Source organism: Branchiostoma lanceolatum, chromosome 4, assembly GCF_035083965.1.
Source record: "Branchiostoma lanceolatum isolate klBraLanc5 chromosome 4, klBraLanc5.hap2, whole genome shotgun sequence".
Lineage (NCBI taxonomy): Eukaryota > Metazoa > Chordata > Leptocardii > Amphioxiformes > Branchiostomatidae > Branchiostoma > Branchiostoma lanceolatum.
This window is the reverse complement of record NC_089725.1, coordinates 22,237,313-22,254,223: the sequence shown is the minus strand read 5'-3', so window position 1 is coordinate 22,254,223 and position 16,911 is coordinate 22,237,313. Positions and strand designations below refer to the sequence as shown.

General features: G+C 40.5%; 2 protein-coding genes across 7 annotated transcripts in view; one reads left to right on the top strand and one right to left on the bottom strand.

The window, feature by feature from the left end:
• Positions 1-479, bottom strand: part of LOC136433378 (neural cell adhesion molecule 1-like) — a 34,261-nt gene extending 33,782 nt beyond the window's left edge. For 2 of the 3 annotated variants that reach the window (XM_066425527.1, XM_066425528.1), the window contains exons 1-2: positions 364-479; positions 15-199 (exon numbers count right to left, since the gene is read on the bottom strand). In XM_066425527.1, coding sequence (XP_066281624.1) covers positions 15-69 — 55 coding nt within the window. In that variant the 5' untranslated portion in view covers positions 70-199; positions 364-479. The remainder of the gene's footprint in view (positions 1-14; positions 200-363) is intronic. The other variant, XM_066425529.1, reaches the window with a different exon arrangement.
• Positions 480-539: 60 nt separating this feature from the next.
• On the top strand, positions 540-16,092 carry LOC136433377 (unhealthy ribosome biogenesis protein 2 homolog). Of its 4 annotated transcripts, none has more exons than XM_066425524.1 (32): positions 540-606; positions 1,920-2,076; positions 2,626-2,749; positions 3,174-3,314; positions 3,644-3,790; positions 4,021-4,166; positions 4,349-4,484; positions 4,889-5,206; positions 5,594-5,788; positions 6,138-6,215; positions 6,840-6,934; positions 7,094-7,185; positions 7,476-7,672; positions 7,907-8,001; positions 8,209-8,344; positions 8,849-9,001; positions 9,147-9,310; positions 9,566-9,691; positions 9,915-10,140; positions 10,347-10,455; positions 10,607-10,746; positions 11,035-11,265; positions 11,712-11,875; positions 12,217-12,295; positions 12,463-12,613; positions 13,113-13,246; positions 13,514-13,618; positions 13,878-14,000; positions 14,337-14,523; positions 14,783-14,913; positions 15,169-15,237; positions 15,533-16,092. In XM_066425524.1, the coding sequence occupies exons 1-32, from the start codon at positions 567-569 to the stop codon at positions 15,686-15,688; spliced, it is 4,545 nt and encodes a 1,514-aa protein (XP_066281621.1). In that variant the 5' UTR covers positions 540-566; the 3' UTR covers positions 15,689-16,092. The 4 variants fall into 4 exon arrangements, with proteins under 4 accessions (XP_066281621.1, XP_066281622.1, XP_066281623.1 ...); XM_066425525.1 differs by having other exon boundaries at positions 7,473-7,672; positions 9,918-10,140; XM_066425526.1 differs by having other exon boundaries at positions 7,473-7,672; positions 11,041-11,265.
• Positions 16,093-16,911: the final 819 nt, after the last annotated feature.

Sequence of the window (16,911 nt, the reverse complement as noted above, 5' to 3'; positions counted from 1 at the left end):
AGCGCTCTTCTCACCTCCTAATCCAAGGAGTGCCGCCGCCACACACAGCCATCCCAACCGCAGGTACATCCTGATTCAGTCTGCAAAGAGCTGGCCTCTCTCAAGTCCAACGCCGTCCGGTACTGCACGGTACTGCCTGCTCCTCCCACGGTACAGAATCGGCGAACTGGGGCACTTCGCACCGAGAGGCGAGAACAGCCTGTAACAGCCCGGGAAATTAGTCCGCCTTACTGCACAAATCTATGCTTCCCCCCACATATTAAAAAACACCGGATATATTCAATACCTACAAAATCAATACCACTTAGAATCAGAATAATAATGTGAGTAGCAAAAGGTTGATATAGAAAATATAGATCTTACAAATGTCAGAACTATTTCTTTCCCAGCGGAAGAGCACGCAAACCTTTTCTCCCCGCCAAATTCGACCGAATTTGACCAAAATTCATGCAAAGTTAAAAACATGCAGTGCGCATGCGTAATTACCCCGTACACCCAAATATGGAAACCCCGGTAAAAACGTTCTTCCGCGATGACGTCATGTCTACGCTTATTCCCTTCCCGTCATGCAGCAAAACAACAACAAAATGGCGGCGCCCATTTCAGGTGAAAACGAGTTTCTGAGAATTTTTCAAGCGTAAAACTACTATGTTTATGTAATCATGCATCAATACTCAACAAAAAGTAGTTCGTACTGTTGATGATTCGTAAACAATGATCTGCTTTTGGATGCTTGTTCTGACTTGGTAGTTCGGCTTTCGTGGTAGTTCTGTGCTCACACATGCTTTTGGTGGGGAGGGGGGCTTTGTCGTCTGCTACATTTCGTACTTTTCTGCACACCTGGATGAATAAGCAATGTTGATTAGCGTGATATGCAGGACACCCGTCAGAAATACCAGTCACAATCTGACCAATCAAATGCTAAATTGATCCATTTTTCTATGTATGTCAGCTGAAGTCTGACTCATGATTCTGGTAAATCATAAACCGTGTTATAACTTTCGGAGCTGAAACAAATTATTTTACACGTTCTACATTGTAGATCAAAGTAAGTGTTATGAGCGATGGATCAAAGACTCAATGCAACACAAAACCAAAAGTTCTGAAAGTTTATTTACCCACCAACAGACAAGTTGGGATCCATCTTTTCTTTATATAAACAGAACTGTGCCTAGGAACTCATAGACCTTTGTGTGATTGAGCCGTTATTTATTCAGATAGCTAGATAGAGAGCTGATTAGATATCTTCAGATCTCTACCATGATATCTTAGAACAGATGTAGAGATACAGACATGCTTTTAAGTAATGAGGTGCATCAACTACTTTGATAGCCATTGCTGACAAAACACAGCCATGTTTGCCTCTGCATTGTAAGTAACAACTATGACCTGAGTGATGTGGTATTTGTGGTATGTACTTTTTTCATATCCCAAAATAATCTGATCAATACATTTCATGTGTGGAATTAATGGCATGTAAAATGTATGTAGCCATGTTTTGGACAGTTGGGCATGACAAATTACAAGGGGCTGTTGTGTAACCTCTTTTGGGATGTGCCATTACCTACAACCATGCCATAACAGTGTTGTCAACTTGTCAGGCCCTTATTTCTACAGCGGTGTTTTTTGAACTAGGGAAACCTTTAATTTTTCAAAAACCCTGATAAACCAATATAAACATGTTTTATTCACACTAGGTATGGATGAAGTCATAAAAGATAAGACTGATTGATTGAGCCATTAATTTACAGGTGTTCATGAATTGCCTTACCACTTACCAGACTTTCACAGGAAAGGTCTGGAAGTTACCAATCTTTGTCATCTAAACATATAGCTGACATAGTTGTATATACATGTATGATATAAAACTCTGTGATTTACTTTGTAACAAAATGTGATGTCGTTTTTTGTATGTGTAGGAGTACATAAAAGACTAAAAAGTTCAGAGACTCCATGGAGGGAAAAGCTGAAGCTTGGCCGGATGGCCTGGAGCTCCAGAAGGGTTGTGCTTCCCAGAAGAGAGCAAGTTCTGTTAGACTGGGCTACCAGCACCCTGATCCAGCACCATACAAAAAAGTGAGCTTGTTTTTCATCATGCCGTCCTTGGCTACAGCTTGGTATCAACAGACCCAAACCTTAGTCAGCTTGAGTTGATATTTAGTCAACAAAGATGAATGGCCGGTAACTTGTTCTATGTTTTCTATGGTTATTTGTAATTTGCAGCTCATTTGGATTTTTGATGAAGTGTTTGATGTATCTTGTCAAATATGAGTTATGACTACTACTAAACGTATGGTGTGGTATACTTGATTGAGTTTTTCTGGTAGCTGTCAATGAATGTAGTTTGTTGCCATTCTCGCTGCACCTGTAGATGGTTCTGTACTGCTGCAGGTCAGGAATTCACAAGGTCAAGGCCTCTAGCTGTAACATAAAGGATAGAATTTACCTCAATGTTTATGTTCCTTTTTGCCTGAAGCTAACACATGCCAATGATGCATGACACGGAGTGCCAAAGAATTATTTTAAAACTTATATTCTGACCCTTTTGTATGAAAACTATGACCTTTGAGTTATGTTGCTATGGTTTTCTTCACAAATTAAGCTAATGTTAATCATGTATTGCAGGGCTGTGCTTGAGGAGCAGATACTGCAGGAAATGTGGCTGTTCTTAGAAGATATCCTGAAAAGCACAAGGTTACAAACTTTAGCACGAAGTGGATCAATCTTTTTGAATTCATCTTTCAACCAGGTACTTTTGCAGTTGTTGTATATCTGGTTCCTTTTCAAGCCATACAATTTTGGTGTCTGTTGCAAACACATCAATCAACACATTCAACCTTCTTTTTAGGCTAAGTGTACAACTTCTGTAATGTGACTGTAGAATGACTTTACACAGCACCTCTGTAAAATGATTTAGATCATAATTTACTGAACTATATATGAACCAGAAGCATAATGATATGCCAGAAGGATCCTTTGTCTTTGATACTATCATACTTAAATGAATGTACATGCACATTTAAAACCATTACATTTTATGATGTTATAACCTCTCGTGTTGTTGTATGAACTGGTTATTTTTCTTGTCTGTCTAGTATGTTATTGGGCCAATACTGGTAACCATGTGTTGTTGACTTTTGACTTCTATTTCTTACCTCTTGCATTTTATCTAGGTTATCACAGCAATCCTATCCAATGCTTGCCAACCAGAAGCCACTCATCTTAACCTCATTCCTACTGTTCTGGACTGTATGGAGGTCATCCTTGCTCAACCTACCTTGGCTGCCGTCTTACTGTCCAGATATGATACATGTGTGAGTATTCCTGCGTTTGGTCCTTGTGACAACAAGATTGCCATTCTTCCAGCACCAATCCAATAAAAACAGACATTTGTATTCATGCCCAATGATTGGCAAGATGTTAAATGTGTTTGAAGTTTCAAAACCTACCAGAGTACATGTATAAACTAAGTACAAAAATGTACATGCAGTAAGAACATTTTTCTGTAGATAAGCTCCGCAACATTTGCGGACCTGAACTAGACAATTATAGATTTTAATCTCATTTCTGTGCATCGTTACATGCATTTCTTATGCTCTTCTGCCTTTCTTTTAACACAATGAAGTTCTTGTGTCTGATGCAGGTGGAGTTGTTAAAGTCCATGCTGTGTCTAACAGTCAGGCTGTGTGTAGCCGATGTCCAAAAAAGTGTGCCGTCTCTGCTGTCCTCACTGGTGACTGTTCTTGATAAATGTTCATCCCTGCAACGTCAGCAGCACAAACATACAAAGGTCTGGCACAATACATAATAACTATTATCTTTCCAATAAGCACTTAATGCTAGTTACCGCAATCTATACATTTCTGTATAATCATGCCTTTATTTGTAATATTCATCTGGTATAAATGATGTCTGATCAAAAAGATTTACTGTTTTAATAATTTTTTTATATAACATGTTTTAGATGAATTTGACACATTTGGTTGGTTTACTGATATTGCTTCTTATCTGTGTGCACAGGTATTTCAGAGTGTGTGCGAGGAACTGTTGGCCCCGGGTGCCTGTTGTTGTTGGGTTCTAAGCAACCATTCCAAAGTGCCACCTTCAGCAACAAGTAACTTCATCATCAAGATACAAGAACACATACACCAAGGTCTATTCTTCAGGTAGGTTGATTGGATATCGATGAAGCTTTTTAGCTGGTATCTCCTTGAAGCTCTACTGGTCATTCATCTTGATAACATGTTGTTAGCAACAAGAGAAAAGCATTTCTGAATTTGTAGTTGTAGTTTGTAGTTTTTGTTTGATATCACTATTATGCAAGAATTGTTGCTTGCTCCTTTCCCAGGGAAAATGCACCAGCTTTTGAGAAACACTTGTGTGATACCACAGACTCTCCATCAGTAGGAAGCAAGGGAGTAGAGCTTTACTTCCAGCAGCTGGACCAACTTTTAAAGAACACAGTGGATCCCTCCATGTTCAAGGTTTGTTTGATAGAAAGTCTTAAAATGTTACTTAGTGCCAAGGTCGAAAATGTGTGTAATCATATCATATTGTAAGAAGTAGCCTGAGTATTGTAATCTTAAGATAGATTCGTGCCAACTTATGTATGTTCCTTATGGCAGATGCTTTACCAACCCCTGTGTTTCCTGTGTACCATGTTTGAAATATGTCTTGCTCAGCATCACATCAGAGCTATCCTGTCTAGCTGTGAAGCTTAGTTTGACACAGCTTGCCGTGGTGTTGAGTTAAAAAAGACTGCATATAGCACAGTTTGTAAATCCATCTATACAATTTTGATGTCTCCAGATATACTTCCTGACAATGATGTCAGACAAAATTATTGTACATCTACTAATATCATTACATTTCTTCATTCTGTCTACAGATGTGTGCCTTACCAGCTGGAGGTATTGAGGATGCAATCCTCCAATACTTACCTGCTGCCTTCAACAGCTTCCTGACATCACCTGCATGTGCTGATATAACCAGGACTGGTTTTACCATGCTGCAGACATTGTATGGTTTTACTCTACCATTATCAACAGCTGGGGATGATATGGAGACAGAGAAGTCACAGGAAGAGGACAGTATGGATGTTGATGCAGATATAGACAACGGAGAAGCTGGTGTTAAGACACAGGAGAAAAGGCTGGTTGCCATAAGAGACCTGCTTCAGATAGCCCTGGATCTGAATATTTACAGGGTAAGTCTACCCCAGTATCAAGCACTATGCTGAGAAAAGGTGGCCAGCATTGAATGTTAAGTGTGATGAATATGTAATCGAGGGTGTCATTCTACTTTATCTCCCTTTGCCAGACCCATGATAACATCTAAATGCAGTCACCCCCTGAACTCAGAAGGGATTTTGAATAAGAGTGGGATTTTGGTCAAGCCTGTGTTTCACAGATTCACTGTATTATAGCAATTTGAAAAAAAGAAAGAAAGATATGGTCTCTCACTCAAGAACAAGAGTTTGTAAAACTCACTGGCTTAATAGTAGTCTGCTATGTCCTGAGGAGAAAAAACACTACAAAGGAGTACTATTGGATGTGTCTGATTTCTGTTTAATTTGTGTCTTGTGTTGTGTTAGGCACTAGATGATACAACATCAGGTGGGAAGCAGTTGGCATGGCTGCGGCAGTTGCTGCATACTCTGCTGCAGATCCCCCCACCAGCCACTGCAGCCAGGCTGGACTGTGTGAGACTGCTGCTGGACATGACTCACCAGGTGGTGGCACCAAGACTAGCCGACATTTGGACCTGCTCTTGGCTGCTACTGGACGAGGTGTGTAAGCAGAGAGGTGCCTTTACATGAAAAGCAACAGGGAGCTGAATAGTCTTTTATCGTATTAACTCTGGATAGGGATAGAATTTCTTTACTACATTGTTGATGTTAATCAAATTTTTCTTTGTAGACTCCAAGTGTGCTCTCTCGAAGAATTGTTTGTTTGCAGATCTTGAATTGTACACATAGCTTCAGAATTGTAGACTTGCGTTCTTTTTAGGAATATCATGTCTATTTTTCAAAAAGGAATTCACCTTTTTTCCAAACATTTCAAACCTTCAATATTGCTATGCAATGTAGTTGTTGAAAGACCTGCTTAACAGATCATTGCATGTGTTTTGGTTGACAGGATGTGGCTCCTGCTGTACAGGTGTCCCAAGACAAGTTGCTTTGCAGACTCTTGGAGACTTATGCCAAATTACGACAGGTAATATTTTAGCATCCATATCATATTTCAACTACCGTATGCATTCAGCATTCCTCAGCTAGTAGACAGTTGATGATGTAGCATTCCATACTGGACTAAGTCAAACAAAGGAGGTGTCATCTTCCATGTGCTGCTCTCTTTTTTTTATATGACAAATGTGCACCAATAATCATTATTATTATATAGCTAGCAGTCAATACTCTCACCTACTTTTGTTTTTACTTTTCACCAGTCCTTGGTGCTGATATCTTGGTTACCAGGCATTTTCCCAACCTCATTAAGATACCAAGGGAAAGTATAGCCTCCATAGTAGGCTCTCTGGGCATTTTTTGGCTTATGATACACTTTTTGCATTGACTTCTTTTTATACTGGCCATGGGTTGTTTGTGCAGCCAGCCTATAACCACACCAAGTCTAATGGTTACAGACTGGCTGCACAAATGACCTAGTACAAAAAGAAGTCAATGCAAAAGTGTATTATAAGCCAAAAAAGGCCCAGAGAGCCTGCTAATGTGCTATGTAGGCTAGGGAAAACATGAAATGCATGTTAAGGTTGGTTTACATCTTGTATCTTCATACCCTGTGGTTCTTTATGATAAAAGATAGTTGTGATTTTGTTTTCAGGTGGACACCTTGGTAGTGGCTATGCTGGATGCTGTCCAAAAGAACCAGGATCAGCTGTCCTATTCAAAGACATTCCCTCCTGTCACGCTACAGAGGTTTGTGTACAAGTTTGAGACTTAACTTGTTCCAACCATCCTTATTACTTATCCCTCATTCATTCTCTCAGCAAACATGTTAAATCTTAGTTTCATCTTCTGATTGTTTACTGTCAGGCCCATGAACACAACCTACACAATATTATTTCCCCTGCCCAGGTGGAGTGAGCTGGTGCAAGGTTTGCCTGTAGGCCTGGCTATGGAAATATGGCACAGAATGCTGAACAAGCTGCAGGAACAGTACCAGCCAGGTGGGCAGTGCATGTTCACTCATACTTGTAAGAAAATAGATAATATGACCCAACAAATGCTTTCCACTTTCCTGCATCTTTATCAATAGCATTTGAAAACATATTTTCAATAGATGTAGATGATGTGCCAGTTGTATTTTAATGCTTTAGAGCTTGATGTGTCTTCTTCATAGACATACCTAAAGAAAGATGTAGATGAAGAAAGAAAATCAGTTCATAAATGCAGGAAAGTTTGGTAATTTTGAAAGTGTGTGAATGAGTATTTGAACGCTGCCGTTTGTGTACAGCAGAGAAGCCCCAGCTGGAGTGCACCCCAGCCTGTTTGGAACAGATGACCACCCTCCTGTCCCTCTTCCTGGTCCACCTGAAACTCTGGGACGTCAACATCACGTCTCCCATGGCAACAAGAGTTGACCAGCTGATGGCCTCTACCTGCAGCTCTGTCATCTCTCCTCTGTTAAAACTGTGTATGGAAACCAACAAACAGGTAAGGCTGTGAAACGTCTCACGTCAAAGATCTACAAAATGGGTAATGCTGAGTTGGTCCCATAAGTTGAGAATTCTTCACTTCAATTACTATTTTGAAATGTCCTTTTTAAGCTGTTAATATACCTGGCAATATAGATGTTATCATGTTTGAGGTATTCAATTGACAATTTCAAATCAACAATTAAAGTCATAACCCTGTGCATTGCAATGTATTTTTCCTTTGCCATTTCAGGTGGACAAATATCTGCATTTCTCTGCTCTCCACCTGTGTCATACCTGGTGCCAGCTCCACATGCTTTCCACACACATGAAAGGTGCAAAACACAGGTAAATGAGCTACATGTAATCCTATTGTCAGCTTCTGGCTTTCATAAATGAAGCCGATAGAAGCAGTGGATGTTTTCATTCCTTGACAAGGACTGATGTTGTAAGAGTCAAAAATGTGTGTCTTTTGTCTTACTGACATGATGATGTTCCAGTTTTCGTTGGTATTGCTGTCATTATTCACATGATTATTGCATACTCCCTTCAAAGCAATGAAGCTGTGCCCAATCTTGGAGTGAATGAGGAATGGTGGGACTTCAGCGTGCAGTACCCAGATATGTCACCAGGGGACTGGTCAACCCTATGTCATAAACTTGCAACCAGCAAGAGGATACGTTATGTTCTAGTAAGTACTGTATCCAAACAACACTGCAGACCATTATGTAAATGGCGTTTTTTTGTTGTACTCTGCTAGACTTTTCACCAGGATTATAACTTATAGTACTGTAAATGTTTAAACTTTTGTGGTGTTTAAATGTTAGTGTGTTAGTGATAACCTCTTCACCGCAACCTTAAGACCACCATGAAGATGCCTGTACTGTCTTCTGCCTGCCTACCCCCTTGTTTCAACTGTGGTCTAAAAAACACCTCAAAACCTACATATTCTTCCTGCCATAAAATAAATGCTCATGAATTCAAAGGCATTTACAGATAGAAAAGTTCATATTCTAGTGTAACAAATAAATTTCTTTGTAAATAGCTTTTGTTGTGAAGACATTTTGAGTATTATACTCCTGATGTCATCTGGATACAAGTATTTTCTACATCACTAGTTACATATCTATAAACCCATAATATCAAAGTTAAAGCAACTGTACTCTAATCTAACAAAGTGCATTGTTTTCAACAGGAAATGCTGTGCCTGCAGAAGGTCAAGATGCTAAGGATGCTGACGCGAACTTCTGAACAAGATACAGTGAAGAGGAGGATTGAGAATGCAATCAATTTTGTTACTGTTACTTGTACTACAGATGAAGTTAACGAACATGCTTGGGATGGTCAGGTAAAGGCTTTTGTTATTAATCTATGAATGACTGATAGATAGTACTCTCCATAAATTCTTTCTCCAGCAATATTTGTTGTAAAAGTTTTTTAGTCTTCTTTGATACTACATTTAAAGAATTAACTGTAACTTTTTGTTCATCCAGGTCACAAGTGTTACAAGTAACAACTACCCCACTGCACACTGGTACCTCCTCTGCAGCCATATTGGCCTGATTGCCCCAGTGTGTACCCAGCATCAGTTAGCACTCTTGGCACATGACCTTCTACAGACGGTTGTCAGTGAGAGCTGCCCCAAATCATCAGCTGGGTAAGGCACTGTCATACACTGCCTAGGTGGTCTTTCTTGTTGCATTCATGTACATTATTACATGCGTGATTATACGATGCTTGTCCTTAACAGTTTTCTGCTTCTTGACTGAAAATTAGATTTGTACCCCTCTGATTCACCCTGTCACAGCTAGTTTTGCGGTTCTTTTATGTTAAAAAGTAAAACAACAGATACTAGTAGTATGACTAGTGTTGAACACTTTGGTGCCTGATGAGATGATCATGTTCCCTCCAGGCTGGTGACCAGGGCCATGATATCTGCAGACCTGCTGAGGAGCGCCCCGTACCTGGAGCTGCTGCCCATGCAGGAGGCCATGATAACTGCCGTCATCAGTGGCCTGGCAGACATTGTAAACTATAGGTGAGTCAGTGGGCCAGCTTTAAAGGGATGGTGCACAAGAGACTATCATGAGGATAGGACTAGGTGTGAGGCATGTTGTAGAAGAGACCTCTGTTGCAATTCAAAGATTTCATAAACCATGAGCTGAGCCTTGCCTTCTCTGATCTTGACCCATGCTCATTAGTCAGATTGATTACAATATTTGATTTAAGTACTGACACAGTCTTGTGTTACTGTTTTACAGCAGGAGTACAGCTACTGTCAGGCTGTGTGTGAAGGTACTGCAGGAGCTTAGTAAAGACACCCATCCCGAGTCAGTCATTACTGGACCAGAAGAGGACACACCCCCACTGTCAAAAGCCATCACATCTGCAGTAGTTACACTACAAAGTCTTCAGAAAGATGTACAAAAGAGGTGTTCTGTAAATCAAACAAAGGAACAGTTACAAAAGATGTGCTGTTACTTCAAGGTATGTACTTGAGCTCCAGACCCATGTCATTCTGTGGTATTCATGAGGTTAATGAAAAAACTTGCTGTAAATTTACACTTTGGATGTCTTCATGGCTTATTGAAATTGTTTCAGAAATTAGTAGTTTACATGAGGGAACAAACACAAGTAAAAGAAAAGCAATGATGTAATTACAACTGAGCTCTGCAACCTTGCCCCTGTCCCAGGTGCTGAAACAGGTGCCACTGCAGTGCCTGTCAGATATCAGCTCAGTCCGCTGTGTCCTCGGCTGTCTTGCTGTCAATTATCTTCTAGGGGCATCACACAGCATGTCAGGTAATTCACTATATATCTCAAGAATAGTGTTATCGTTAGGGGACATTTTCTGCTGCTTGAGTGTTGTTTTATACATGAGGTATTTGATTTTTTTTTACCAGAGAAGTGCCGGAGTGTTGAAGCAACAGTTTTCTTCTGTTTGTTTGTTCAGACTGTGCTACAGCTGTGCTGAGAACAAGCCTGGAGGTGCTGAGAGATGTCATGACTGGACAGAAGAAAACCAGCCTTTGGCAAACCTTAGATGCAGCAGTCACCATGAAGTGCCTCTTACTAACATGTCAACAAACTCAGGTAGATGTGGTCCCTATGCCACTTCAAACATTGTATGATTCTATTAAGAGGATGATGTACATTCTGTAACATTCATGGGAAAATTTGGGTAAGTCCAATTTTTTGTGTTGGAAATTGCAGTTAAAATTTGTTTAAGGACTTTTAAGAGGATGTTCATGTCTTGTTGGTGCTAATACTTTAATGTTGTTTGTGACTAGTTACACTTGCTTACAAGCTTTGCCCGTTCATCAGATACAACACTCAACCTTTGTGGACTGCTCTACTGCATTTACCTCTTCTATATTTCAGCTGCAGGATATGTCTCTGTCCACTGCTGTAAAGGACACCTACCAGGATCTGATGTACCACCTGCTGTGGTCAGTGGTGAGGTCAGCTGAAGGGACGTCCACCCTGCCCAGCTACACCACCCACATGTGTCAGGCCCTGCAGAGTCTGTCCAAGTCAGCTGCACCACGTGATGGGCACAGACTGGACTGGCTCTTCATCTCTGCTGGCTGCACTCTGTCTGCTGGACTCATGGTTTGTGTCTTTCACTTTTGTCGGGTCATGGATCCATTAATTACTTTGACACTAAGTGTTCATTGAAGCAAGTGACTTACCAAATGGTAAATCTAAATGGATAGCACTACGAACATTACATTTAAATCTTTCACATGTTAATGTGTAAATAGCCCAGACACCCAGCTCCTGGTGCAGATTGTAGGGACAACTGTCCATTCTGAAAATCATTTGCACTGTAACTTTATCTGTAACATTCATGTGAAAACTTAAGTTTGGTATTCATAAATCTGTATAAGGAATTGATATACATTGTACAGAGAAGACTTGGTCATTGCTATATAGCCTTACCTTAAGCCATTAAATCGTCTCACCTCAGACCCAGAAATGTGATCTATCCATGTCAGTCCCTCTGAAAAGGCGTATCCAGATTGTAATACGACACACTCTTCTCTTTCATTGGTCAGGTCACACAGAACAAGGTGAAAGTGCCAGCAGCCCAGGCTGACATCATCACCTCCTGTACCCGGCAGCTGGCTGTGTGTGTTGCTGCAGTGGTGCCATCAGTGGACCTGCCTGCTGTCACCACTGCCATGGCTGCTGCTCTCAGGGTGCAGATGGCTGACTCACAGTAAGGACATGGAATTACCTTTGATATTGCTTCGTTTAGCAAGTCAAGAAAGATAACTGCATACCATCGGAATCAGTCCCACTCTTCAAGTCAAGACTCAACAAACATCTCACATCTTACAATTTGATTCTCTTTCAAAGACCGTAGGAAAGAAATTCCAAATGCAATGCAGAGTCAAAATGGGCTGTTACCGGTATTCAAGACTAGACTTTCATGTAGTCTTTTATTTTTCAATGTTATATATCACTGATGTAGAGCATGAATTGTTCTGTAGAAAAAATGTAAAGGGGAAGTAAGACTTTAAGATATCCTCTGAAACATTGCAACTGTTTCTGTTACAGAGTTGGTGAGGACTGGACACCTCGTATTGAGCACCAGGTTTCCAGCCTGAAGACCATGCTGACAGAGATCCAGGACAATGTAAGCACCACAAATCCATACTAAGAACCATTGTGATTCACACACTCACTTTGCCTTTAAGGACACTCTGTGTTGTTAGAATTCCTCTATAGATAACTGAACTGCAGTCTCATGACTTCTTGGCAGTTGGTGAACGTACAAATGTATATTGCTTGTTCTGTATCCAGCTGCAGAACATCAGGGCCTGCCTAGGCTTTCTGAAGACGGTGGCAGGGGGAGTGCCCAAGTGGCAGGCAGTCCTCCCTGAGGAGTTTGGGCCAACTGTGTACAACCTGGTGGTGCAGCTGCTACTGAAGATACACTCTACTAACAATAAAGGTGCAAACTGGGGATAGATGTTTATCTAATGTAAAATCATTTAGAGGTTGTCCAACACTCTTTGCCTATTCCTTTGAAATTAGAATCTTCCAAGAACAAACTCCATAGCAAGCTCATGATTACCAATTATAGTGACAATTTGGAGATATGCTGTGTGAATTATGCTTTCTAACATTCCCAATACCAACAAGAAAACTGAAGTTACATTTTTGTGCATCCTCTCTAAGATGTGTAGCTGCATGTGTGCTCTATGAGCTATATGAGTCAGACTAAGGGTGAGGATTTGCTTTCTATACTATGCTATAAAGCACTGTACTTTCGACGGTTGTTTAAGACTACAAATTGAGTTTGGTAATCCTTCAGAATGGACATTCTGCACTTCATGTAACAAAGATACAAGACAGATCAATTTTCAATTGCCCATTGTCTGTCATTATGAGGATGAATGAAGCCTGGCAGAAACTACAGGTGCTACAGTAGAGTTATATTTCTACCCCAGAGCCTTCAGAGTCAGCATTATCAACGGACATGGCAGAGGTTGTGGCAGAGGCCGAAGCATTGCTGCTGATTGTGTTCAGATGTTCCCAGCCAGAGCAGTTCTCTACATACATACAAGGTCTACAACAGCACTTGGTGAGGAGCAGGTTTACAGTGTATTGGCACATGTAATGATACAATGTTTTCTGAGTGTTTTCAAAACTTGAATTCAGTTTCCATCTTAGGGTTTTGCTAACTTTGAAAGAGAGCAACACTGACATCTTACTACAGTGTCACATGGCATGTTTCTTCGTCAAGGGGATTTTACAGTATCTAACTATACTCTGCTGTGCTATAAAGCGCTTATTTCTTAAGCCAAAGGAGTTGTGCAGGAAATAAAGAGCATGTTGTTCTTGTCTGCAGGACTGTGACACCTCAGTGTGTGCTGCTCTCCAGCTGTGGCAGCTGGTGCTGAGAGAGGAGTGGAAGGATGAGAAGAGAGATTCCCTGAACAACATTTCACCACAGGTTTTTTATTGCTACCTTTGAAGTGATTACCAATAGAAACAATTGTCTCTGTGAGTGTATGTTTTAGGTGAAATATTGATGATGGTTTACCTATCTCAACTAACTATATGGTTGAGTGTTGCTTGAAATCATTGTAGGTTATATCTGTATGGGTCATGCTGCCCCTTGGGCTGGTTAGCTATTGGACTGATGGATGGATGATACACGCACATGTATTAATCCTAGCTCTACAATGTCTTACACCCCGTCTCCTCCACAGCTGGTACTGCAGCTCCAGGTTTTACTGCAGAAGTCATCCAGTAAAGTTACAGCAGACGATGTTCTGAAGCAGATTATTGTACCCAGTCTGCTCACAACTGCTGCCATACTGCAGTTTGGACAGGTTAGTGCCCCTTACAGACCTATGTTGTTTGGAAACTTTATCTGTGTCCACTGATGTCACCACTGCAGCAACACACACAGCCAGCTGCCGGGTACAGGAGGTGATGAAAGCTACAGATAGTTTTTGTTGGAAGTCATATAAATGGTGTTCAACACAAAGAACAGGTTTGTTTGTCTATGCACGGATGGTGTTCAGCACCAAGGACTAATTTGTTTGCCAATCTGTTTGTCAATTTGTTTGCCAATGTGTAGATGATATTCAGCACCATGGACAGGTCCATTCAAGAACAAGCTACAATATGCTGTCAGCCACATACATTATTTCTATTTGGTGTAGGGAAGCCTGCCAGACCAGGTGGCTGGTGCAGCTCTACATGGATGCTTGAGTGTGCAGATTCAGAACCAGCCAGGCAGCACATTTGCCGCCACTTTTCATGCAACCTGCAGAGTGTTAACCAGCCTACTGCTACACCACACCAAGGTGGCCAGGAACGCTGTCCCTTCACTGATGGCTTGCTGTAGAAATATCCTTTGATCATGACAGATTACACTTTGACATTTCAATAATAAAAGGTTACATCCATCAAGTAATTTCCCACTATCTGTGTAAATCATCAATGTTAAATCCAGCTATCAATTTCTATTGTTAGACATGATGTACCATAGGACTCTAGAGTATGTGAACTTGTTCATGTCTTTAAATATGTGCCTGTAAGAAAAGGTCTATTTTGAAACCACAAATTCCCTTGTACGTAACGTTATGACACCTTAACTGCCGTGTACCATTGCTAGTGGCTCTTGTTCATGAGGGAAGACAGGACAACGGATCAGTGGACAGTGCTGACGTCGTCCTGTGTGCAGGAGACTTCGGGAGGCTGGTGGCAGCGCTGGTGCAGAAAGTAGACCTGACTAAGGTACTGGTGTCGTTTTGCTAATACAGTGTTTGGTTTCCTTTGTACACCTCCTCTGTGATAGGGACTTTGAAAGGAAAAATGATCATATTTATATCAAGTTAATAATGTGTGATTTTTTGGCAGGTTCTATAAGATCATCGTTATCCATGTAGCTTTGCCTTCATGTTCTAGATATTACACCTTCAATAAAAAAATGTCACCTGAACTTGAGATGGAAAGTTTATTGACTTGCTGATTGTTGATCTTGTCCTGCAGATTGCAGCCTTCCTGGTGGCAGAGTATGTCAATGAGCTGCAGCACGGAACATTACACCCTGAAGTGAAGGTAAGAGGGCCCTTCAATATATGAGGATTACCATGCTAGTCTATTGTTAATAGAATGTAAAGCTCAAACATACTGCACATCATCACACTTAATGTGTAGATTCCAAGATTTAAGAAAACAAGCCAGCCTTCTCAAGTTCCCACCTTATAGAATATAGTCCTGGTGCATTCCTACAACATATAATGGAAATACAGCAATACACTAGGTTGGAAATTGTTTTGAATCAGTTTCTTTTAAAGCTCTCCCCACCCTCATTTTTTGTCAACTGGCTCTAATCCATTTTTTTTTTTTTCAGAAATCCTTGGTGCCCTCTGTGTACCTGCTGTTGGATGTCTGTGGCATGCATGGCAGCAAACTGCTGGTCACAGCCCTGCACCCTGGGCTCAGGGAGATATACAAGGCACTCCATGCAGACTATAACAGATATCACAAATACAGAGGAAAAGTATGAATGCATGTTACCGGTAGAAGTAAAAAGCTCTTGTATTAGTTTCCATGGTAATGTACAGTGATGATGATGTATGATTAAATAATCAGGACTAAGTAATAAATCTGACATGCAAGCATCAAGTTGTCTCTCATGTTGTTGTACAAAAACACTCAACAGGCTAGATGATATAGTCCTCCATGCTTTGTCTTGATGGGTGGCTGTATCATCCAGATGCCCTGACAGAGGTTTACATTTTATCTGTTGATTATATGGGATAGATAAATCCTTAGATATCATGGGGCAACCAACAGTATAATGTAATTATTATTTGTAACCACCGTAAGGCACAACTTTGATAACAATCTGAGATTTGATTAAAACAATCTATCTGCATTTGATCAAATAAACCATTGTTTGAAAACCTATTTTCTCTGGGTCAATACTTCTTGTAGAGTTTTTCTAGGTCAGATTTTTGGTCCTAAGGGAATTTCTTTGATAACAATAAAAGCTAGCCAGTTGTTTCTTTATACTACAACATTTTAAATTTATGTGGTATTAGAAGGTTAAAATATCGTTAAAACATTAAGTTACAATTGCTATCAATTTTATGGGCACTATGACATTATAGGAACCCATAGAGCTGACAGACCTTTTGTCGTCAGTGATGACTCAGAGGCATTGCCCTAAATACCAGGTGAGGGTTTCAACTGTGAATCCTCCCTGGAGGCGAGCCAAACATGACAGATGACATTGGATCAGCAGCAGGTTCCATGTGGAACTGTTCTGACTACGTGTAGATAACCTGAGTTACGCTTTCATTTCAACAATTTGGACTGCAACCTTGCTGGAAGCCACCTCCAGTACCACAGGTAGGTAAACTGCTAATCCAGGACTCCGCTATGCACATGTACGTGTAGAAGCATTTAATTGACATTTGCAAAAATTCATTGTGTTGCATATCAGGGTTAACAATATTAGAAATACACTGTTTAAACCTACCTTTCAAGTAAATTATAGATACGAAATTTAGATGATAGATACAAAAAAGCTCTAAGAATGACTTTTATCCAAGCATTTTTTTTCTTCTTAGTCAGCATGCTTGGTAAAAAAAGTCTTCAGTTCATTACCCTTAATTGACTACACAGGCAGTATTTAGTTGGATTGACGTAATGGTAGTGTGACACAGCAGTAATCATTAAAGAATCATTTCCGTAATACTCAATTAATCTACTCCCCACTGAGTC

What these genes read in the sequence shown, in the direction of transcription:
- LOC136433377 (XM_066425523.1), top strand. Translation starts at nt 567, where the DNA reads ATGCAGCAAAACAACAACAAAATGGCGGCGCCCATTTCAG. An exon ending in CTTATGCCAAATTACGACAG is followed by an intron (nt 6,216 to 6,839) that starts GTAATATTTTAG and finishes TTTTGTTTTCAG; the next exon opens with GTGGACACCTTGGTAGTGGC. An exon ending in CCATACTGCAGTTTGGACAG is followed by an intron (nt 14,001 to 14,336) that starts GTTAGTGCCCCT and finishes TATTTGGTGTAG; the next exon opens with GGAAGCCTGCCAGACCAGGT.